This window comes from Chlorocebus sabaeus, chromosome X (assembly GCF_047675955.1).
Source record: "Chlorocebus sabaeus isolate Y175 chromosome X, mChlSab1.0.hap1, whole genome shotgun sequence".
Classification (NCBI taxonomy): domain Eukaryota; kingdom Metazoa; phylum Chordata; class Mammalia; order Primates; family Cercopithecidae; genus Chlorocebus; species Chlorocebus sabaeus.
The window spans coordinates 7,114,976-7,139,521 of NC_132933.1; the positions used below are offsets into that span (position 1 = coordinate 7,114,976).

The 24,546-nt window shown below is 39.0% G+C and overlaps 1 protein-coding gene across 2 annotated transcripts in view; it reads right to left on the minus strand.

Annotated features, from left to right (window-relative positions):
- Nucleotides 1–24,546, minus strand: part of AFF2 (ALF transcription elongation factor 2) — a 502,493-nt gene that overhangs the window by 146,046 nt on the left and 331,901 nt on the right. For both annotated transcript variants that reach the window (XM_007992918.3, XM_007992917.3), the window contains exons 5-6: nt 13,242–13,278; nt 12,824–12,857 (exon numbers count right to left, since the gene is read on the minus strand). In XM_007992918.3, the coding sequence (XP_007991109.1) occupies nt 12,824–12,857; nt 13,242–13,278 (71 nt within the window). The remainder of the gene's footprint in view (nt 1–12,823; nt 12,858–13,241; nt 13,279–24,546) is intronic.

The following is a 24,546-nucleotide window of genomic DNA, read 5'->3' on the forward strand; positions in this document are numbered from 1 at the left end:
TAAAATATGGATTAACAAATATAAGAGTAAAATATATCAAAAAATAGTATTACTTCAGAGCAAGTGACACCTTCTGGATCTTTCTTTCACTTTACACTCAATAATATTTTCTGGTTTTCTGTTGTGTAGTAGGTTCTTCCTGTACCGACTGCTGAAGAAATAGGTGAGTGGATACCACCACTTCCACTCAGGTAAATAGATTTGTGAAACTATTATGTCAGGAGAGTCAAACATCCTGCTACCTGTGGTTCCACAGTCCTCAAAGGTAGAAGACTGGTGATATTTGTTTGTAGGGCTTTCATGGGCATTCCTTGGGTTTAGAGGTATATCAGTATATCACAATTCAATCATCACTATCACAGTCCCCTTAGTACCCATGCTGACCAAACCAAAATGAAAAGACTCTTAAATGAAGTGAGAGGCGATTCTACCTGAAGTCTTCAGATAGAACTACCCCTCAAGGTACTCTCCCACCACTAGGTGGTGAGAATTCCTATGGCTCCACATCCCTCAGTCCCAACTACTTGATATTGTCCAACAGGTTTAATATTTGATATCTGTTGTGTGCAAAATAGTATACCAATATTCTCAGAGTGAGAACATCACTTCTTGTCTGAAATTTTGCCCTTCAGAGAGTTAAAGAGTCATTTTCTATGTGTGGTGTTAGAAGTACAAATCAAAATCCTTTTATGAGATTGTTGAAAAAAAATAAAGAAAATAAAAAGGCCCAATAACAACAACAACAAAAATCCTGCTATGGAACCACAGATACAGCCACTACTAATTACAAAGTCAGACACCCCGTGATGTGCTTGCCTTGGGAAAGACATGCATAAAGGAATTCCTGAACTTGCAAGTGCCATTCACCCTCATGTTCCTGAAAGCCAAGAGACCCTATGTTGCTTGCTTCATTTCCCTGGCTCTGGGAGCATCAATATGATTTCAGCTTTTATGCCACTAAGCAAATCAGTGACTGCTGGCCCTCTTGATCTCAAAGTCTGTCATGCGGCTGCTCTGCATTCCCCAACTTCCCAGAGGCCTGGGCACAGAAATCTGTGGTTTAAAAGAGGTTGTTATTTGGACCCTGGGGCCACTGGGGTTTTTCTGGGATAGATCCCCAGCAGTATCTTCTCTCAGTATCATTATATCTTTACTGTGCATCTTGGCTTCTTGCCACCGTGAATACTGAGTATCACAGTTCTTTCTGAATAGCATAAATTGAGCTGAAGTTGATTTAAATTTCATGCAGAAAACAGCTTTGCTTCGAACTACAGCCATTTTTGTGTTAAAAATCCATCAAGATATAATCTTTTTGTCCCTCCTCCCCAAGACACACAAACTCTTTCTAGCAGATGGGAAAGGCAGATTATTTCAATTAAGAGGCTGTCGCTGACAATTGTATGCAACCTTTCTTCAAAGTTCATGGCAGCAGTGCACTTTTACATTTCTTAGTGACTCTGTCAGGATCTAATTTTCAAGGTACGGTTACCATAGTAGCAACCTGAAATTTTAATCCAGTAGTAAAGGGCAACACAGGTCACCAGTTTCAGGCCCTCTTCAATATCAAAATTTTAAAGAGCTGCATAAAAGCATGAAGATAAAGGGTAGACCTAGTCCCAAATCCCAATCTCTAAGACAGTGAGATTATAAAACGTATGAGATTTTTCTAAAGTTTTCAAATTCTTCTATAAGCACTAAAACTATTACTAAATTGAACAATGTTTCCTTGGGTATAATTGAGTGGAAAAATGCAGTCACTCTTCTCAGCAGTGTGAAACATCCAGAAACATGCTGGGGATATCTAATTAGGAGAGGAGTGGCATACATAGTTATTGATTTTAAGTCTATTGCTGTCTGACAGCACTGGCAGTTGATCTTTTGATTCAAACTGCATTGACAAAACACTTTTGAAAAATAATGGCCCAGATTAGCAAAAATAGCACTCAACTAGGAGTCAAGAAACAGGACTGAGCTTTGGCAACACTATTACCTGTGTGAGCTGGGACGCCTCACTTAGGTCACCTGGGCATGACTTTCCTCACTTCTAACATGGAAAGAGAACCAATGAGAGTAGGTGAGTGCAAAGCTCATTCATGAGCTCATCTGTTGACGACACAATTCACTACAGAGTCTGAGTAATATATCATCTCTGTTTTATTATATGAAGAAACAAAGGCTCAGAAAAGCACCAAATAAATTCATCAAGTCACATGACAGGGGAGTGAGAGCTATGGAATTTAAGCCACTCGGAAATAGATGCCCCACATCTGTGACCTCTCTAGGACAACACTGGCTCCCTCCCCTGTCTCTTTGCTCCAGAAATTGAGTAAAGACCAAATCTAAAAGATTTAACAATATAACTATATATATTATGTGTTATATAACAGTATGTGTAGAAAACACTAATGCCAAAGAACTAGAAAGTAGTAGCATTATTAAGATTATTTTGTTATTTTTCCTTTGTATTTAACAATTAATAACAGTTCAATTGAAACCTTATGTGGGTGAGGCAAATAGGGTATTAAAAAAGGTAAAAAAGATTTGAATTTTGTAATCCAAGAATCCTGGAGTGAAACTTCACCTCCCTCAACAACTAGCTGTGTGATCTTGAGCAAGTCATTTAACTGTTCTGGGATGAAATTTCCTTCTCCATAAAATCAGTTTAATCTTATCAATTTCTCAGAGACATTATGAGGCTAGAAGGTGATTAAACAGGTGAACCAGTGAAACTGCACAGTGGAAAGAGCACAAGGCAGTCCTGACTTCTAATGTGACTACTGGCATTGGCTGTTCAGCCACAGGTGTTTGGCATTGTCTTTGAGCCCTTGAGAGGACAATCCTGGAAGTGATGATAGTGGTGACGATGGCAATGGAGATAGCGATATCCATCTCACAAGGTTGCTGTGAGCATGAAATAGCTGATGCTTATAAAATATTTGCCATGGTGCCAGGTATATAGTAGGTGCCAAAAGTGGTTGCAATTACCCGAGAATACTGCTCACATCCAGATTGTTTTCTTCCTTTCTTTCTTTACCATATAATATACGAAAATTATTCTGGAGAAACCTAGAATGACCCTTTCAATTTTTAGATGGCCTAGACAATTTCCAGATATTATGAGCAATAGGTACTTTAAAAGATTTTTCTTTTGAAAAATATAAAAATATTCTATGTACTCACACCAGTTAGAATGGCTATTATTAAAAAGTCAAAAAAAAAAAAAAAAACAGCTGCTGGTAAGGTTATGGAGAAAAGGGAACACTTATACACTGCTGGTGGGAGTGTAAGTTAGTTCAACCATTGTGGAAAGCAGTATGGCGATTCCTCAAAGAGCTGAAAGCGGAACTACCATTCGACCCAGCAATCTCATTACCGGTTATATACCCAGAGGAATATAAATCATTGTACCATAAAGACATATGCACACATATGTTCATTGCAGCACTATTCACAATACCAAAGTCATGGAATCAACCTAAATGCCCATCAAAGACAGATTGTATAAAGAAAATGTGGCACATATATTCCATGGAATGCTATGCAGCCATATAAAAGAATGAGATCATGTCTTCTGCAGAAACATGGATGGAGCTGGAGGCTATTATCCTTAGCAAACTAGTGCAGGAACAGAAAACCAAATACTGCATGTTCTCACTTACAATTGGAAGCTAAATGTTAAGAACTTATGAACACACAGAATGAAGCAACAGATACTGGGGTCTACTTGAGCAGAAAGGGTGTGAGGAGGGAGGGGAGCAGAAAATATAACTATTGAGTACTGGGCTTTATAACTTATTGATGAAACAATATGTATAACAAATCCCCGCATCACATGTACCCCCAAACCTAAAAGTTAAAAGAAAAAAAGAAAAAAAAAAAGAGAAATATTCTGTGTAGTTACAAAATTGAGATCTCCATCTGGAATTTTTATGAAGTGGGCTTCTTATGCCAAAACAAGTAACTCCAGAAATTAGGCAATGGAGCTGTCAGAGTTATAGGTTGCTAAATCGTTAGCTTCTACTTTTCTCTGGATACTTTTCTCTCACTTATTGCTCTCTCAGGGACCCTAGAACCTTTGGCAGGGACAAGGCAGTGTACTATGGGGTCATACTGTAGATCTTCAGTGTCAAAAACCCACAGGGTAGCAAAGAAAATACATTTTATTCTTTTGGTTTTCAGAAGACCTACCCCAAACCCATCTACTCCATCCCACCTACCCTGTCCCAGTCTTGGCAGCATATTTGTAGATGTCAATCAAATAGCTTTGAGACTTTTTCCTTTTTTGGTCTTCATTGTTAAAGTGGGTGGATGAACCACAAATAAAGGCATTTGTCAGATTCTTCAACTGATTTTACAGCTGTAATTGTGTGTGCATCTGTGGTATTCTGCCAACACTGCTCCCTACTCATCAGTGTAAAATGGAAGGCTTTTAGCAACTCTGAGAAGGTGTCAAGAGCAGACCATTTAAACCTAACATTCCCAATAATGCAATTGTGGTAAAGGATCTGGCTGTTTGTGAGATGCTTGATAGGATGGAAAAACAAAATGAATAGTTCAGAAGCAGATATTTCTTCTCCTCTACTGCAGTCTCAGTTGGATTTTGTTTGTTTATTTATAAATTCTAAGAATGACCCATGGAGCTTGTCTACACTGCTGTTACATGTTCTTCATCTGGGCCTGGAAGACTTGTCAGGGCTCTGATGAGTTCTGGCCCTGCAGCCGTCTGGGGAATCTGGGGACAAGGCAGCATATTCTGAGAATGCAGAATCCTGGCTTCTAGTCCCAGCCCTGCCACTACCTCTCCCTAGGTGGGGGATTTTAGGAAAATCTCTTCCCCTCCCTATGCCTGGTTTCTTTTCAATTGGCTGTCTAACAGGAATGCTGTGCCATTCACATGGGCTAATGTATTGTGTCAAAGTGTGTTAAAATTATCATTCACTGTGCACATGAAAAATATCTCTGGCCGAGCGTGGTGGCTCACGCCTGTAATCCCAGCACTTTGGGAGGCTGAGGCGGGCGGATCACGAGGTCAGGAGATTGAGACCTCCTGGCTAACATGGTGAAACCCCGTCTCTACTAAAAAATACAAAAAATTAGCTGGGCGAGGTGGCGGCGCCTGTGGTCCCAGCTACTCGGGAGGCTGAGGCAAGAGAATGGCGTGAACCCGGGAGGCGGAGCTTGCAGTGAGCTGAGATCCGGCCACTGCACTCCAGCTTGGGCGACAGAGCGAGACTCCGTCTCAAAAAAAAGAAAAATATCTGTGATCATAGCACTTTACAATGTAAAAGCTGAAAAAAGAGTGTGCATGTGTGTATGTGTGCATCTCATTAGATCAAACAACATTAGAGTGACCTACTGTTCTGGGATACAGAGCATATGTATGCATGTGTGTGTGCATGGGTGTGTTATCACAACATTACATTCAATTATATAACTGAATTTTTTTTAACTTTGGACCCTTGCTTATTAATTTCAGTGCCTTCCACCAGCATTATTTGCTTCACTCCCAGTTACTGTTTAAAAATGCTGAGAAGAATTTGGAAATATGCCACTGTGGTTGATAACAGATGGGGATATTTTTGAAAATTATTTCACCATGAGGATAGAAAGCCACTTTCTAATTATCAAACAAGTTGGTAAGCATGAAAGGCGATGGATGAGTCTCTTATAAAAATAGACCCAAATATCAGTTTTCTCTTCTCTTTAATGTGGCACGATGGACATTTCTGAAGGGATATGCCACCAACATCAATCTTACATTAATTTCATTTTTGTGATGGTCTAAGTTCCTTGCAGGAATAGATCCTTCAGCCTCACTGAAGGGAACATTCTAGAGTCCTGGTGACACAATCTGGATGCAGGCCCTGAGTTGAGGACAGATCTGTCTTCAGTGCCCATGTCAGCATGTGTAGTATATGCAAGACCTAACTCAGTTATAATATTTAGATCTAATACTTACCCTGTTTTAAACCAAGATGGCATTGCCATTTTGGCTTGCATTGTGGTTAGTCGATTTTGTCCTAATGCCTGGGCAAGATCACACCTGACTGAAAATCAGTAAGGCCACCTCCAAATGACTCATAGGATGGCTTTAATGTTAAGTTAAGAGCATATGTTCTGGAGTCAGTCCTGTTCTGTCTCCCTCTTTGTTACTGTGCCACTTTGAGCAACTCACTCAATGTCTCTGAGCTGCGTTTCTACTTCTGTACAGTATAATGATGATGAACCCCATGGGATTGCTTGTAAGGAGAAAAATTGCAAGGGAAGTGCCTGGCACATAGTAGGCACTCAATTAGTACGAGTTCGTTGGGTTGCTGGCATTGTCGGTGCAAGTCTTATCTTCACTAGCCCATGAGTTCCTTGAGACAATGATGTGCAGTGTTTCACCTTGAGTTACCAGTGTATAGCCCAGAGCCTTGCATATAGTAGGTACTGAATGCGTATTTGTTGAAAAAAAAAAAAATGAAATCTAGTAGAAAGGAAGAGATGTTTGCCTTTACCTAGAGAGAAAGAGAGAGAGGGGCAGGGGGTGGGGGAGAGGGAGAGAGAGAGACATGTGCTTTCAATTACAGAGGTGTCTCAAAAGCCGAGATATACAAATCCTATGATAGACTTAGGTCCATGAACACCACCATAAAAATCAGATCTAATCTTTCAACTATGACGGCTGAGCCAATCCATCTTTGTTTCCAGCTTTTGTGATAGAAATGTAAATCTACAGCTCTCTTTGAACGGAGCCCCCATTTTAGATCTTGGTACCCATTAAGCCCTGGCAGCTTCAGTGCTTCTTGATGCAAACATTCCAAATGCCAATATTGCTTGTTGTCACATTAGCCAATATACAGTCCTCAACATAAAATCCTCTTGATGTCTGATTACTCTTCTCAAGGACCTCACACTGATTCATTTCAAACTGTGAATTACCTTTAATTCACAGCTTGAACAGGCTGCCAAATTTTGTTTTCTCTGCTCCCAGGTGGTTGCCCCTGATGCAGTGGAGAACTTCCAAAAATATATTAAGTCCTTAGGAAAAGTTGGCAAGCTCAGAGATGCAGGCCATACAAGACAAGTTAAAAGCAAGAGTTGCTATACTTCTGGATTTAAAAACCAGAATGTCTGCAACTAGTAAAGTTACCAAGATTACCAGCTTATCAGCAGAGTTAGTTTGGCTACTATGAGTCTCAAACTGATTAGCAGTACTTTTTTTTTTTTTTTTTTTTTTTTTTTGAGACGGGAGTCTCCTTCTGTTGCCCAGGCTGGAGTGCAGTGGTGCGATCTCAGCTCACTGCAAGCTCCGCCTCCCGGGTTCATGCCATTCTCCTGCCTCAGCCTCCTGAGTAGCAGGGAGTACAGGCTCCCGCCACCATGCCCGGCTAATTTTTTTGTATTTTTTATAGAGACAGGGTTTCACTGTGTTAACCAGGATGATCTCGATCTCCTGACCTTGTGATCTGCCGACCTTGGCCTCCCAAGGTGCTGGGATTACAGGCGTGAGCCACCATGCCCAACTGCAGTATTTTTAAATTCTAAGTACCAAATCATGTATTCTGATTAAGGATTATTCTGATTAAGAATTAATTTGATTAAGAAAATAGGAGTCATTTCTTCCTTGCCCCATTACACAGTCACTTTGCTACCAAAATTGCATCCAAGTAGCAGATCAAACATCTACATGGGGAAGAATATATGAAATTGTTAGAAAGTGGGTTATTGCTCTGCAATAATGCATTGCAGTTCTTAAATTTCAAATTAAAATCTCAAAGGAAACATTTTCAATGATGAAAGCTTTGGTAAAAGGATGGCCAGGGTTGTAATGAATATCAATTGATTTTTAGTAAAAATATTTTCAAAATTGATCTAAAAAATAATGTAATTCCTGTGTTGGTTATAGCAATCTGGAAAACATTTTCACAGTCTTCCTATTCTCTTTGGTAATGAAATTTTCATAGCACTTACAGAAAACTTTAGAAATAATGACATTTTAGTTACATAAAACAATTTTGACCCAGTTTTGTGTCATCAAAAACAGAGCAGTATAATTTCTTGTGGGACTACATCCCACCAGGTTGTAGGAATGTTGTGTCCAGGTACAAAAGGAAAACTTTGGCATACTAAATCCCTGAACTTTTCAAATCCTGTGAGGAAGGGCAACTTAGCAGGATGAGAGGGAGCTCTGAACTCACTGGGCCCTTGGCCTGCATTCAAACTTTCTTACTGAGGAGCATTGTGACTCAGAGGGCTCTTCTATATGTTTGTAGCCAAAATATCCATTCAGAATAAGTGGGCATGACCAGTCTGTCTTCCTACTGGACTGTGTACACCTCAGGAGGAAGGACTATTATTCTAGCTTTGCTTTGCTCATCTGTAAGATGGGAATAATTTGGAGCACCTCCACGATGCCTGGCAGGTTTAATAAGGCAATGTACATAAAAGCACCTGACACTTGTTCTCAACAGCACAATAATTATTGTTTGTGTCTGTCATTCCTGTGATAGTGTAGTGCCCTTTCTTCCTAACTAGTGCTACAATCAAGGATGTCTTCATGTGACATGCATAACAACCACCCATATGTAAACTCAGGCTGGCCTCAACCAATCTGTCTCCATAAGACCTTCCATCAACTCTCTGACTCCAGAGTTGGGATGTTTTAAAACATACAGTTAATACCATAAGTTGGCAAACTGGTTTTATAAAAAAAAAACAACCCAGCATTATGGCTATATTAAGATTTTATGGAAACTATCCAGGCATTCTCGACAGCATGGTTTAAAACACAGGAGCTGCTCAGTTAAATGGGGGTCTCGATGGTTTCCACCTGGATATAGTCCAAATGCTAACAACCAAGTTTTACAAAGGAGCTTGATATTTGGAGCTGCCATCTCCTCAACAGTACTCACAAACAAGTTAAGAACTAACTGGATGTACACCCTTGAGTTCATGGAACCTGCCTGAAAATCCTTTTCAGGGCAACTTAATGCATCTTATCTGTTCCTATCTATGATGGCCCATAAAAGACCAACAAGGTCATGCATTTGGGAAGGCCATTGAACTGACAGGTAAATGGCAAGATGTTATAATCCACTGGATGAATCAATCTAACTGAACAAAGAAAATCCAAGTTCTTCAGTTTGGTTATGTTTTCTTACTCATTGCTCTTTAATAACTTCATTAAGAAACTACAGGTGGTGGGCACCTGTAGTCCCAGCTACTCAGGAGGCTGAGGCAGGAGAATGGCGTGAACCTGGGAGGCGGAGCTTGCAGTGAGCCGAGATTGTGCCACTACACTCCAGCCTGGGGGACAGAGCGAGACTCTATCTCAGGGAGCAACAGGGGAGGGGAGGGGGCGGGGGAGCGGGGGGTGGGGGAAGAAAAAGAAAAACTACAAAGTAACACAATGTCTGGTGAGTCCATTCAGAACCTGAATCCTGTCATTGAAATAAACAGATCTCTTTGAGACAGAATAGACAGACATGATATTACTGTGTAAACATACAATTCCACAGCCGTGAAAATCACAATTTCACCTTCTTATGCCCATGCTTCACCCTGTTTTTTGGGACAGAGACATTTTTGAGGGAGATTAGAAACACCGTTTGATTTAGAAGACCTAGGTGGGGCCTGTTCCAAGACTGTAACACAGCTCAGAATCATAGAGGCTGAGGGGTGGGAGATCAACTTTTCTCCTCCAGAAAGTATTGATGATTAAAGTTAAATGTATTTTTATGTTGCTAGATTTAATTACTAAAAAGTATAACTGCTTAAATTTGAACACTGACAAGTGTTTGTTGGTGTAGCTGCATGTGTAGACACATATACTCATTAATTTGTTTAATTCCCTTTAAGAGACTCTGTTTATATAGTTTAAAATAAAAATAAATTCTCCTGTGATTTAACCTCATATCTTCTGTATACTAGGTCAGTGCTTTCCCCCACAACACCACAACTGACAGAAAGGAGGGGATTAAACCTAGGTCTCCAAACTTCCCCAATCAGTACTCTTGCCTCGTAAGCATTCAGAGTTCCAGCTGAAGCAGGTAGGATGTCATGGCATGAATGGACACTGATAAAAAGCACTGTATGCCAATGGAGTACACTGAGAAGAAAAATACCCAGTTTTCCAAAAAGCCAGTCATATTGTTGGGGTCAGGGTCAGAGACAGCAGTAATTGTCAAAAAGAAAGAGGGAGACTGGCTAGTTCCAAGTTTATACTCAGGCACACTGTGGCCAATGTTTTCAGACCTGGTGCCCATGTGTATAATCCTTATAAACAATGCATACTCCAATGGAAGATCTGCGTTTTGTCAACCAGGGAAAACAGGCCAAGATGAGGAAAAGTAATGAAGTGTCCCAGTAATTAAGGGATTCTGTTTTACAAGACTCTAATCTCTCTTTACTGCACTAAGTGTCAGGAGTGTGCTTAGGACACTTTCTGGCCTTGGGTCTTTCCTGCATCACGGCTGACTTACAGGCTGCTTCTCACCAAGGTGCAGACATTAGCAGTCTGTTTACACTCAGAACAATCTTAATCACCTGGAGGATTACCCTGTCAAATGGAAAATCCTAGGCGGTGGCTTAAAAAGCACACCGTAGCTCAATGTGGGAGAATGATAGTAATGGCTAAGCCAATAATTTGGAAGCTAAAAATAAAAATAACTTTATTACAATTCTGATCTGTCCTATGTTAAACCCATACCCTATCGTAAGAAGGAAACTTATTCCAGCTAAAATCTGATGGACAGTGCTTGGACTTCAGATTAAACAGACAAAAAGAGAGGAGCTCATTCATAAAATGAACTCAGTGTCTTCTAGTTTTACTGATGCTTCCTATAGAGTATTTTAGTTGTATTGACTACACTATATATTACTGTGCTGCGAAGTGCTGTTCTCTGGAAATGCAGCCTCTAACTATAACCACAATTGACAAGTTTATTTCTGTTAGTTACAAACTACTGAAACATTGCATTCTATGGTATATATAGCAAGCAGCATATTTCACAGTGGGAGCCTAATACTCTTGCTTTAGGAGTAAGTAATTTTACACAGGAAAATATATTTTTATATATTTTCCAAGTTTGGAAACTTGTGTTGATTTTCTAAGCGCGTGTGAGTGTGTGTGTGTGTGTGTGTGTGTGAATCTTACTGACTTTTTAATGGGGATGAAGTGAGACAAGTGTGAAGGCAGGGAGGATTAGATCTATTATTTCCTAGAATAACAAGGGGGAAGGCAGTTCAAAACATGATTAATGGAAAAGCTAAAATATACAGCATCAAAGATGACTTTGATTTCTGTGTTTTCATATAATTTGGTCCTTAAATCGGGATTATGGTTTTATTATCCCCTTCTCTTGTTTTTTCTTGCCTCTTAAAATTGAGAATTCTTGGTTGTTGAAATTGAACTTTGAATTAGAAGGCCCAGATCAGTCTAGAAAAGCAAATAAATGAACCAGTGATGGGGTCAGGCCTTTGGGGCTTTGCTACTGCCCTGCACCAAGAATGTAGAAATGCCACTTACTTTCTCAAATCCTCAGTCTATTTGGGAGTCATTCCCAGTTGTTTTATGCAATTATTCATGATCTTCCAAAAGGTGAGCAATTCACTTCAAGGGTGCCATTAGGCCACTTGAATGTCATAAATTATTTCATTTTGAAAAAGTCTAAGTGTGTGCCTTTTACACAAAAAATTTGACTTCCATTTTCTATTATTAGGTACAAAAGAAGTTGTGAGAGAAATAATACTCCCTTGATACTCTCTTGGACAAATGGATATTAGAAAATCTACAATAGTTAATCTGAGGAAATTGGTTTCTCTAAACTCCTCCTTCAGTTAGCATTAATAAAAAATGAAGACAGTGCTGAGTGAATTGCAGGGCCCTGGCTTCTGAACTTCAACCTACCGTCATGTAATATCTTATTCCAGCTCTTCCTGGATGCCCTTGTTTGTCTTTAATATACAGGCGCCTGATGACCTGCAAATAGTGAGGTTTTGGGCTGACTGGCCATAGCAATCCACTCAACATTTCAAGTCCAATCATGGCTGCTTAGATTCCCTCGTCCATCCCAGTCAGTGGTGACTGAATATTGTGTACAATAATGTCTTTAGCTGATATTATGCAGCATTTGAACAACTAGTTAAAATGTGGGAAACAAGCCATCTAGAGTTTTCCTTTTTCACTGAAATCACAGTTGTTTTCGTATCCCAGGTATTGACCTGGCCTGTATTTACAAACTTAGAGAGCCTAATGGTGATCTCATTAACTTTTACTGTTACTTACTTATTATGGGTCCTATAATCTGTTTGTATCACTCCAAAATTAATATGCTAAAATCCTCACCCCCAAAGTGATAGTATTAGGACATGGGTATTTGGGGAGGGGATCATGACATGAGAGTTGAGCCCTCATGAATGGGATTAGTGCCCTTATAAGAAGAGGTCTGAGAGAGACCCCTCACCCCTTCTACCATGTGGGATTAGAGTAAGAAAACAGTTTTCTATGAGGAAATGGTCCCTCACAAGATGCCCTTTATGCTGTGCATTGATCTCGAACTTCTGAGGCTCCCAAACTATGGGAAACAAATTTCTGTTGTTTACAAGCCATGTTGGTTATAGTATTTGTTATAGCAGCCCAAGTAGACTAAGACAATGGGAAATCTGATTCTCCCCCACCCCAACCAAACTACATATTATTATGAGTCAAGGTTCATAGTTTCAAGGAGCAGAGGAGAGAACATGATTAGATCAGCATTGAGGCACTGTTTCCTTGCCAAATATCCCCCAAAAGGCCTAATTTGGAAATCCAACTACTCACGATTTGAAAGATACTGACTTTGTAGAAGCTCTGGTGGTTGGGTCATTCCACTCTGAAAATAAAATATATAAACAATTACTGTTCATGTTTCTACTGTCAAATGATTATTCTGAATTAAATTGGTCTCCAACCATGCAGTCCCCCGAGTTACCTTCTTGAGATAAGTAACAGATTTAAAAAAAAAAAAAAAAAAAAGGAACCAATTAGATATATCATGGGACTGGAAGTCATTATGTTAAGTGAGAAAGGCCAGGTACAGAAAGACAAACTTTGCATCTTCTCACTTATTTCTGAGAGCTAAAACTTAACAATTAAAAAAACTTTTTGTTATTGTTCTTCTTTCACGTTTTAATGATTTTAAGTAGGAAAAAGGAAAAAATGAGGGAACAGAGAACATGGATGTTTGGACTAAGAAGGATTTTTCAAAACCACTTACTTTGTAAGGTGAATCCTGGGGTCAGATGCTGCGATTCCTACAAGGAAGAATGTATATGACACAAACATTAGTTAGATGACACAAGGAGAATAAGAGGCATGTTAATTATTGCTGAAGATATAGTTGACTAATGTTTGCAAATAGGAAACTGCTGTTAACAATTCCATTAATCAGGCTTTTGTCTATAGCTCTATTTGAAGGATAAACATTTGCCAGCCAAACCTGCTGCAACATGATCATAACTGCCATTTAATCAAAATTATAAGTAAGACTGGTATCTATTTGGAAATGTGTGTAACATGAGAACAAATGACCCATATGTGTGAAATTGAAGTGTATAATTTCTCACTTAGCTGGAAAATGATGCCTCTAAAAGAATAAAGAGGAGTTGGTTCAAACAGATGATCATGTTTTTTTGTAAAACTGTAAACAAGATCATCATTAATAGATCTGCTCGGTTTTTCCCTTTTATAGAAACAGATCCAACTTTCTATGACACATGTGCACAGATGTGCCTCATTTTGTATATAAGAAGTGTTCTTAAAACTGCATTGCAAGTCTATCGAAGTATAGGAAGCAATGTGAAATGTTAGTGGACTGTGTTATTTAAAGGAATTTAAATTTGACTTGAAAGTCACATTATACACAATTCATTCACTGTTTTGAGAAATTCAGATTTGCACATGCTGTCTTGCTGGGAGTGTGGCACACCTGTGTGGATACTGACAAAACGTTAAGGCAAAATCATTACAGTAACGTTCAGGGCACACATGGCACTGTGTGGATGGAAGATAAATGGTACAAACCGCAATACAGGCATTCCAAAAGTGGAGACAATGAATTCAAGTAAATACAAGAATTAGTTATATCAATTATTGTTCCAAGTAATCTATTTATTAAGCCTAATATTGACCCTCTGTAGATGAAAACTAGGCTCACAGCATTCTTTATCTTGTATAAAAAGTAAGCAAAAATTTTAACACTTTGCTTTAATCAAAAGTGAAATTTCCAACGTATTTAGTATGATTCTGTTGCTCCAGAGATTTATCTTCTGGCAAGATCACCACTCCAGAAGACTACCACAAACTCAACAAGAGGCAGAAAAGGCCTCTTAGAGAAAGAACTGTCTGTTGCAAAGCCCATATAGTTTGCTGCTCAGAGGCTTCTGTGCTCTCCCTGATAGAGAACTGTCTTTTGACAAAGGACTCAAATGATTCCCACTCATTTTCAAATCACAGATGGCAAGGAAGGGGAAATATTTCTAGAGGCATAGGCACTGAGAAAATTGACAGGTGAAAACCAATAGCAAAGGAGCCCACAAAAATGACACAGAAAAGTCTGAACTTAAAAAGCATAAGAATCTACAGTCATTTAATACAGAGGCAAGCATTCCCATCTGTCTTAATAGACTCCGAGAACATAATTGCAGCATAGTATAATATTACACATACTACAATAATTTACACTCACAATAATATATAAGTTATCAAGAAAGACTAAAGCATGCTTGACATAATCTTTAAAAGAAGTCAGGAAAACATTAATTACACTTCAAAATAATTTATATTGCATGATTCCTATAGAATAATAACTTTCAGTTATCCAATAATTTTAATTATCTAGAACATCTCATTTTCCAGAGTGTCAAATAAATGACTTGTTAACCATTTATATCTCTGTAACTATATACAAGTATTTTTATCTGTTACTATTTAAGGGATTTCATTACAAAGGTACAGGATGAGTTTGGGCTTGTATACCTCCAGGAAATTAAATGTCAAGTTCCAAAGTCAATTAAGCCAAATATCTGATCAGAGAGTAAAACATGTAGTCAGTCTTTGTACTGGTCTTATGCCTGAATTTTTAACCTTCATCCAAATATTTTGGGCTTTACACCTAAACAATCAGTTCTTCCAGAGCATCAGTGCAACAATGTATACAGCAAACTGGAACATTATGTTATTCACCGAATTGGAGTAACTGATATATATTCTGGATGCATTTTTTAATGTTAAACTGAATTTCACATTTCTTTGTACTTTATTTTTTAATTTTTACTTTTTTTGGTACACAGTAGATGTATATGTTTATGAGGTACATATGATGTTTTGATTATTATGCATTGGATTTCACATTTCTTAAACTAGAAATCAAATCAAAACAAATGAAACACCTTTGTATATCACCAAAGTTACTTTACATACATATCCAACACCAATTGGAAATAGCTTGGTTGTAGAAATAATCTGCAGAGTTCTCACAGTAATTGTTAATGCACAACAAACAATACAAATTTATTTTAAATGCCTGATTTTGCTTTATGAATTTCTTTCATAGACATGTCATATACGTAATTTTTGCAGTAGAATATACTGATGCCAAGTTGTTTTCACAAACTTATGAGGTTCTTTTAAGCAATAGCCTTGACAATAATCCTAATATCAGAAGTTCCTAAAGGATCTAGATTCTAGAGCAACGGTCAGCTAACTTTTCCTGCAAAGGGCCAGAGAGTAGATGTTTGAGGCACTGGGAGACATACCATCTCTGTCATAATTACTAGACTCTGCCATTGTAGTGTGAAAGCAGTCATGTACAATGCGTAAATAAGTCGGTGTGACTGGATTCCAAGAAAGCTTGATTTATAGACACTGACATTTGAATTCCACACTCATGCGAATATTATTCATAATAATATATTAATTTTCTTTTGAAAATGTTAACCCTTTAAAGACATAAAAACCTATGGGCCATAGTTTGCCCACCACTGTTCTAGAGGATGTTTACCTCCAGGAAAACTTTATTAAACTTCTTCTGAGGATATTATTACTCTCTCAATTCTACTTGGCATGCATTTAACTCCCTTCCTTGTGAAGTTTTTCATCGTCTATGAGAAAACATGGTATTTTCAATTTGAAATTGATAAATAAGTTAAGTTGAAAATTTTCAGCTGTATTTGTTTTAGTAAGCTTACAGAATCATCAACTATTTGACCTAAAAAAATCCATTGGAATTATATAGTGTACACACACACACACACACACACACACACACACCCCACGCCCCAATACAGATGGGGAAACAGAGACTTAGAGGAACTTGAACAGGACCACACAGCAAGCAAATGGCAGTGCCAGGATTAAAAGCAGCTGGGAATACAGCTCTTAAGACAGCACTCTTTCCTCCGGGCAAGCTCTGTCATGGATGTAAGAAACTGATGCTTTCTGAAAGGATGCTGCCACCTAGTTCTAGTGGAAGCACTGAGGAAAGGGAAATCACCTTTGTTGCATATAGGGATGGCCATGTTTTGGAAGACACAATTTGAACTGGGGCATCAGTAAGCCTGTGTGATAAAAGACATACAGAGAGACAGTATGACCGCTGGTGCCAGAAACACCTGGATCTAAATACTGGTTCCCTCATTCATTAACTGGATAATCCTGAGCACATTACTTAACTACCAGGTTTCTTCCTCTGTAAATTGGGGTAGTAAAATTAACAATCTCTTTGGGTTGTAGTGGGGATTAAATTCTTTACTATATATTAAGGGCTTAGAATGACGTGAGGCACATGGTGCCATTGTACGTGTTGGTTGTTATTTAAAATGTACTTTTCTTTCAAACCAACATTTTGGCAGGAATCAAATGAAACAGGAGTGGGTGTGTAGACTTCTTGCTTTCACCATTTTAGCCCACTCACTTCTACGTTTGTCATGGGGTTGATGGTAGCACAGATAATTGGCAGAAAATGCAAACTGTGCCTGATTCCAAATTGTGCACTTACTACAAAAGTCCATTTAAACAACAGTTCTATTGTATACACTTGCAAATGTCAAAATTGCAACTTGCACAAATTATCTCCAAAATTGGAGAACTCAGCTGAAAACACTGCAATTGCTGTACAAGTGTTGGACCTGAACTGGATGGATAACTCCCTTTGCTGGAGATGCCAGGGGGAAGGATAACAGGAGCCTAAAGAGGGTAGGTGAGAATGCAAAAATGAATAGCACACACCCATACTGGGACAGTGAGGTTAGCTGTTCATTTAGTTCTGACCTCTTTCATGAGTGAAGGAAGATCATTAAGCAAAGTTTAGACCAGTATTACTGTCAAAATCATGACCCTAAAATCTAAGGGTTTCTCCTTTGGGTCTTTCTCCTTCTACAAATAAAATCTAAACTCTTTGAGGTGGTATCCGAGGCATTTTCCAAAGATGCACCTATTTGCCCAGGTTTCCTCTCTTTCCACTCCCCATCACACAAACTTTAATCCTGCCACTTAAGACCTTATATCACCATGCATTACAGCATGATCCCTCATCTCTCATGACCTTGCTCACGCTAGTCTTCTACATGCGGTATTCTTCTCTTGGCCCCTTCTTCACCCGTCAGAGTTTTAATCATCCTCTAAATGTTGCCACCTCAGTGGCAAGCACTTCTTCAACTCCCCACAGGAGTGTCTTGTCTTCCCTATGAAGACATTTACTACATTGTTTTGTGATCTACGTGATAGCATGTAGACGGTTTTTCTTCACCCCTAACTTTAAGCCCACTGTACCTTCTCAGTAAACAATTTCTGAATAAATGGATGGAAGGAAGAAACGAATGGAGGAAGAAAGGAAGACATTATATATATTTTTAAAGCATGTTAGAATATCCATGCCTAGGCATTTTAAAAACTGATGGCAATAAAGTAAATCTTACTGGGAGAAGGTAAATAAAAATAATATTAAACATTTGACAATAGAACTGCAGAAGGAAAAGCTCTGTCATTGTGATGTGGTGTTTTGTAAAGATCTGTCTTCTTGTGAGCAAGAACTGAGGTGATAAAAATGAAAATCAGTTCATTAAAGCGTATAGGTTTTGTAACTTAAAAATCTTGAACGTTGCTGTTCCATCATCTATTTGATATTTCTTAAGGGATTGAATATTTCTTATTCAATCTCTGTCTCATCTGTTCTAGACACAGTGACTTGGACGGTGGCAACACCCTATGGAGTAAGATATGCATGCCAATATCTGTGTGTATTTTGTCTTAAAGACTCACTTTCAATAAAAATTATTTTTATATTGCTATTCTGAGGGGCAAGAGAGAGAGAGTTGATATTTTATGGCACTAGAAGACCAAGGCCATTTTTGTCACTGAGAATCCAACTGGAAGATTGGTATAATTAAAATAAGACAAAGAAAAATGCAGGAAGGAAGAGAACTGACCTGTCCTGGGATGGAAAATGTGTTCTGCTCAGAGTGTCCAGCAGTATGCATGGAAGTGAGAGGAGTAGGCCAGGAATGGGTCATCTCCTAATGAGGAAAAATAAAGCAACTTTATTTCAGGGCACATAAAAAATCAAGCCCTTTTTTGGCACTAAACAGGGTAGGTCCTTTATAAATACTAACTTAATTGACCTAATATTTAAGGTGAATTTAAAATCATTTGGACCATCCAGCAGATGCTTGCACACTGCCAGTGACAGGGAGCTTGCTACTGCTTGAAGCAGTCTGCTCCATGTTGAGACAGCCTGATCAGGCTATTTTTCCTTCTTTTGTAAGTTAAAAACTTGTTCCCCAGGAAGTTCTACCTATATATTGTATTTTGGAGCTGCACAGAATGCATCTCCTTCTTCTTTTGAATGACAAGCCTTCAGCTGTTGGAAGATAGTAATCCTATCCCCCGGCATTGTCTCTTCTCCAGGTTGAGACATTCTCAGCTTGTTCATTCATTTATTGGGAACCTTCAACTTTTCTTCTAACGCTCAATTTCTGTACTCTTTCACTATCTTTGGTGCTTCCAGGAGGAACTCCAGATTGCCTGGGGCTCTTCTAACTCATGGTATCCTGTTCCAGGTGTGATCTGTCAGCTCAAGGGAGGACAGTACTGTCACCGCCTTCTGATACTCATCTTCTCTTGATACAGCCCAACAGGTAGTGACCCGTGATGCACATACTGTGGGTTTTTCCATGCAAAGATGAAGCTGCTGAGCGGAATTCTTCCTCATTCATAGAGGTTACTATGTGATTGGTAGCCCAGTTACACACAGCCATACACATAGATGGTATATTTGTGAGTTCAAGTCTCAAAACAGGAAAAGCCCCTTAGGCTCCCACCCTCTGCTATCAGCAGGGGCACCCTCTCAGCTCTTTCAAATACTCAGTTTGAAAGAAGTGCTGTTCAAATCTTACTTGAGTCTTAGGGCATGTGGCCAACATGCTTTACGCTAAGAGCAAGGATAATTGAATCACATGCTCAAAATCCCAGCAACAGAAAGATGATAAGTTTTGTGAAGCAGGAGGGAGTCAGTATGTGTTGGAGTCATCATTTTCTTATATAAACATTAAGCATTAAAAAAAGTCATGATAGAAATAAAGTAGGGATTTGGGGAGGGATGGAGGGGATCGAAATTTATGAAAGTCTTTTTTAATAAGTTACATAATACCTGTTTTATTTTCCAGTTTTTATAAGTAACATAATTAGTCATTTCAAAGGTAATATTAATAAGAACTCTCAGGTAGCACTAAAACAAGGTTTTTTTCCTTCTATAATTACTCAGTTCAAAAAGAGTCTTTGATGTATGAAGAGCTGTAATGCAAGGAGATACTTCAAAGATTCATTCACAGTGGCACTGCTGAAGCAGAATTTGTAAGTATTATTCAGACAAAGATTGAATTTTACCTAGCACTATTTAAAAAGGAGGAGGTAAGTACATTAAAAATGCATACACAATTTAGAGGAGATACTTAACCTACTTAAGAGATAGACTACTTCCAAGTGTTTTTGAGTTGTGCATTTGTATCCAGTTGATAAAATTCATGACAAATCCTACTCATGTATTCATCAAAACTGGCTGCAAAGTAAATATATGTGACAACAGTTTAAAGTTGAATTCTAATTACTCTGAGTTTTAAAAATACTCAATGATCTCTTTTACAATTTAGATGGTTTTTCCTGAGTAAGGCTGGTCTCCAAAACAGTCAGATCATTTAAAATATATAGCTTGGGATGGGGGAGATATTGGTATAAGGGTACAAAGTTTCAGTTTGAAGGAGCAAGTTCTGAAGATCAGTTGCATAACATGGTGACTACAGTTATTTATAGTAATAATGTGCTGTATACTTGAAAATTGCTAAGCCAGAGTTTAAATTGTTCTCACCATAAAAAAAGTATCTGAGGTGGACTGGGTGCGGAGGCTCACGCCTGTAATTCCAACACTTTGGGAGGCTGAGGTGGGCAGATCACGAGGTCAAGAGATCAAGACCATCCTGGCCAACATGGTGAAACCCCGTGTCTACTAAAAATACAAAAATTAGTTGGGCATGGTGGCATGTGCCTATAGTCTCAGCTACTTGGGAGGCTGAGGCAGGAGAATTGCTTGAACCTGGGAGGCAGAGGTTGCTGTGTACCGAGATTGTACCACTGCACTCCATCCTGGTGACAGAGCGAGACTCTGTCTCAAAAAAAAAAAAAAAAAAAGTTTGTGAGGTGATGGATATATAAATTAACTTGATGTAATCATTCCATGATGTATATACATATCAAAACATCATGTTTTACCCCGTAAGTATATACAATTTTTGTCAATTAAAATAATTTTTTTTCAAAATAAATAAAATATAGTTCATATTTAGCCAGAGTCAATAAAACAGCAGTAAGTCTCTTCCAGGAAAAGGAGTGTTGTCTGTTTTCAGCAACTACTGGGTATACCTAAATTGATTAGAGGCTTGGTTTTATCCCCTTTCACCACTGATTTTAGAGGTGTGTCTCTGGGTTTATTGAAAGGTGTTTCAGACACCGGGAAGAATCAAGTCACTTCTCAAAGGTGTACCATTTCCCCTAGGTTTTCTGTGTTTACTCGGAGGCAGAATCTGATTATCTTGAACTACCAGTGGAGTGCACCACCCTGTTAGCCAATCCACATGGAACTGCACAAACTTCTGCATTTACAATTACAACTGATTTCAAACTGTATTTGAAAATGTGAAACTTCATGAAACAGCACAGAGTCCATGTTACCGCTGATGCATTTGATTACAGTAGGCAGGATGTAGTTGAAAGGAATATAATTTCCTGAAAGAATATCTTCTGCAAAGGACTCTGGAGAAAGCAAGCTCTTTCACTTCTCAAAATGAGTTAGACTTGTAAAGTGTGGCATGCTCACGGCAGATATTCCATTGTTATCCTTTTCATTAACACTTGAAGGATATTAATCTATTTTATGTTCTTGCTATTCCTAAGATAAGACGCCTGTGCATTCTTACCCAACTTTACTAATCCTTCACCCAGTCATGAAGTAGGGATGAACCCCTGCTCCCAAAATGTTGCCACAGCTTTTATAACAAGATCCAATGATGAGTACCTGTATACAACACCAAGAATCACTTCTGTTTTAACAAAAATAAGTCACACACACACACACACACAAACACACACACAAACACACACACACACAAACACACACACACACACACATCTGAGACTGGTCTGAACTTCCACAAAGAAGCACGGATTTATGTTTGGGATCCTTTGATACTTTGAGAGAGAGAGAGACAGAGAGAGAGAGAGAAAGCAAGTAGGGATTCATATTCTTAATGGGCAACTGAGGTAATGGGGGTTCCAAGAGGTGAGGTCACTTATACACAGCCTTACATTTAGTAGCAAGTGAAGGTTGATTACTGGTACAAGAGTACACACTTTCCACTATAACAAATATGTGTCCCTTTGTAAGATTGACTAACATGGATAATGAAGAAAAGACTAAGGAATACTGTTTTATCTTTTAGTATTTAGCAAAGAATAGATTTCATAAGTGATAGAGCATTCTACATAACTTCTAATAATAGGAAGACACTTAAATTAATGTGATATGAAGACTCCAAAGTCAAACCCCACAAAATCACAAAAGGCTCAATTTTCCACCATATTATCCATACAATAGGTCATGGCTAGGAGTCAAAACAAATCCAAAACCACTTGCAGGTATCCTTGCTTTGCCCAATTTAGACAAAAAAGCTGGGTATGTCACAGGCTGAAGGGCAAAAGACAGTCTGTGTTCCAGGCTTTGCTAATCTCAAATGGATCCTGTACTCATCTAACACACAGCTACCTGAATAGCTGTTATCTCAAGTAACTAGTATGTTGTCACAAGCTTTACCTTATTCACCTTTGTATCTCTCCTGCCTAGTGTGTAATAAGTAATTGGTTGGTCTTTTTGTACCAGAAACTAAACAGGCAGGGATTAGCCTCACACTCTTTTCACAGACAAGAAATCGAAGCACAAAGAGGTAAAGTGACTTGTCCAAGGTCACACAGCAAATGGCAGATCTGTTTGGTGGATTCTTTGCATTTGTTCTACTAATTTTTTTTTTTTTTTTTTTTTTTGAGATGGAGTCTCACTTTGTTGCCCAGGTTGGAGGGCAGTGGCGCCATCTTGGCTCACTGCAACCTGTGCCTCCCATGTTCCAGCGATTCTCCTGCCTCAGCCTCCCGAGTAGCTGGGACTACAGGTACGTGCCACCCTGCTTGGCTGATTTTTGTATTTTTTAGTAGACACAGGGTTTCACCATGTTGGCCAGGCTAGTCTCAAACTCCTGACTTTGTGATCTGTCTGCCTCGGCCTCCCAAAGTGCTGGGATTACAGGCGTGTGTAGCCATTATAAGCCAGTCACTGGGACATGGAAAGGATAAAGTCAAGGACCTCTTTTTTAAGTCAAGGACCTCTTTTTGAAGTGTTCACTGCCTGACATGTGAATCACCTTCAGAGGGGAATGAGCAAAGGTGCAGAGAACAAGGTGGTGGGGAAAGTCACTGTTCTAGGCATTTGGAAAAGGCTTCAATAATTGAAGTGAGAGGAGCAGTGTTTGTGAGCACACATGTGTGTTATGTGTGTGTGAGTGTGTGTGTATTCCTTTTACAGGCTATCATTATACCTGGCACATAGTAGCTGTTCAAATGGTGTGTTTAGGTTAAGCATAAATATTAAGATACTTACTGCAAAAGAACTCAAACTGAAGAGATGATTAGGGTGATTTTTCAAATGACCACCTTAATGAATGCTAATGATGATGATAGTTCACATATTTCATTGTTGTTGTGATACTCAGAGAGAGCCCCAAAAGCAACTTGGACTAAGTATTAAGATAGGGAGAACTTAACTCAAGCCTAGCTCTGCCAAAAGCTATGTGGGTGGCCCTGGTCAAGTTGCTTGTCCATTCTGGGCCTCAGCTTTCCTGCTTATAACATGTGGGCTTTGACTCGGATGGCCTCTAGTTCTCCCAGTTAGCAATACTGTTCATCTCTGATTCTACCTATTCTGCCTACCTCACAGGCTTGACATAAGGGAAAGCAAATGAATAAGTGTGTAAGGGCTTTGGAAACCATATAGTGTTGTACACATTCAAACTTCATTGCTACCAGCCCCACAGGTGTGGCTATGGCATTGTCAGTATGAGCCTGCATGCCTTGGCTTAGCAACCAGGCAGCTTGGGATCTGCTCAAGACTCAAGATGGAGCTTGCATACACCTTTCTCCCTTCCCTCTACTAAAATACCAAGAAAGTAATAAATTCAATTTTGGAAGTATTCACAAATTCTCATGATTAAGAATAAGCGTGAACAGCTGAGTGGCTCAAATAAAAATATGGTTGAATAGAAGAATACATCTGCAAAATCAGGTTCAAGTTTATCAATATTTCCACAGGAAATCAGAAGTAAAGGACAAACGAGTCATGGTAACTAACCTTGGTGTCTGACTTACATTGGAGGGGCCCTCCCTTCCTTGCTTCCTTCCTTCTTCCCTCCTTCCTTCAGTTTTTCTTTTCTTTCCTTCTTTTATTTTTTAGTTTTGCTTTACAGATTGCATACTCTCAAAAGGTATCCTACTGAGTAGCTTTACAAGCCACGACAGACTAAGGATGAAGAAACATCAGCATCTTTCCTTCTCCAAAACTAAATTAAACCTGAAAACATTTATATGAGTGAGGTCTTCTTATTACACTGCTGAATCTGTTTATTTATCTAAAGGTCCTTATGCATTTACAAAAACATATATGTGTGTGCGTGTGTGGAGGAGGTGTTAATGACTTACCAGAAAGACCTAATTTGTTTGAATGAATGATTTAGACCCTTTGCATCCATGATTCTTGACAGTTCTGTGAGGAGCCAGAAATGAGGGAATGAAGCAGCTAAGCACCAGGTTGCAAGGGAATAAGGCACAAGGGCCCTTAGGATGCCTAGAAAGGGCTTCCCGGGGGCTAGGGTTCAGGAGAGCAGCAAACAAATCCTTCCTTGGCCCTCAATCTGCTATCAATTGCTAACCGG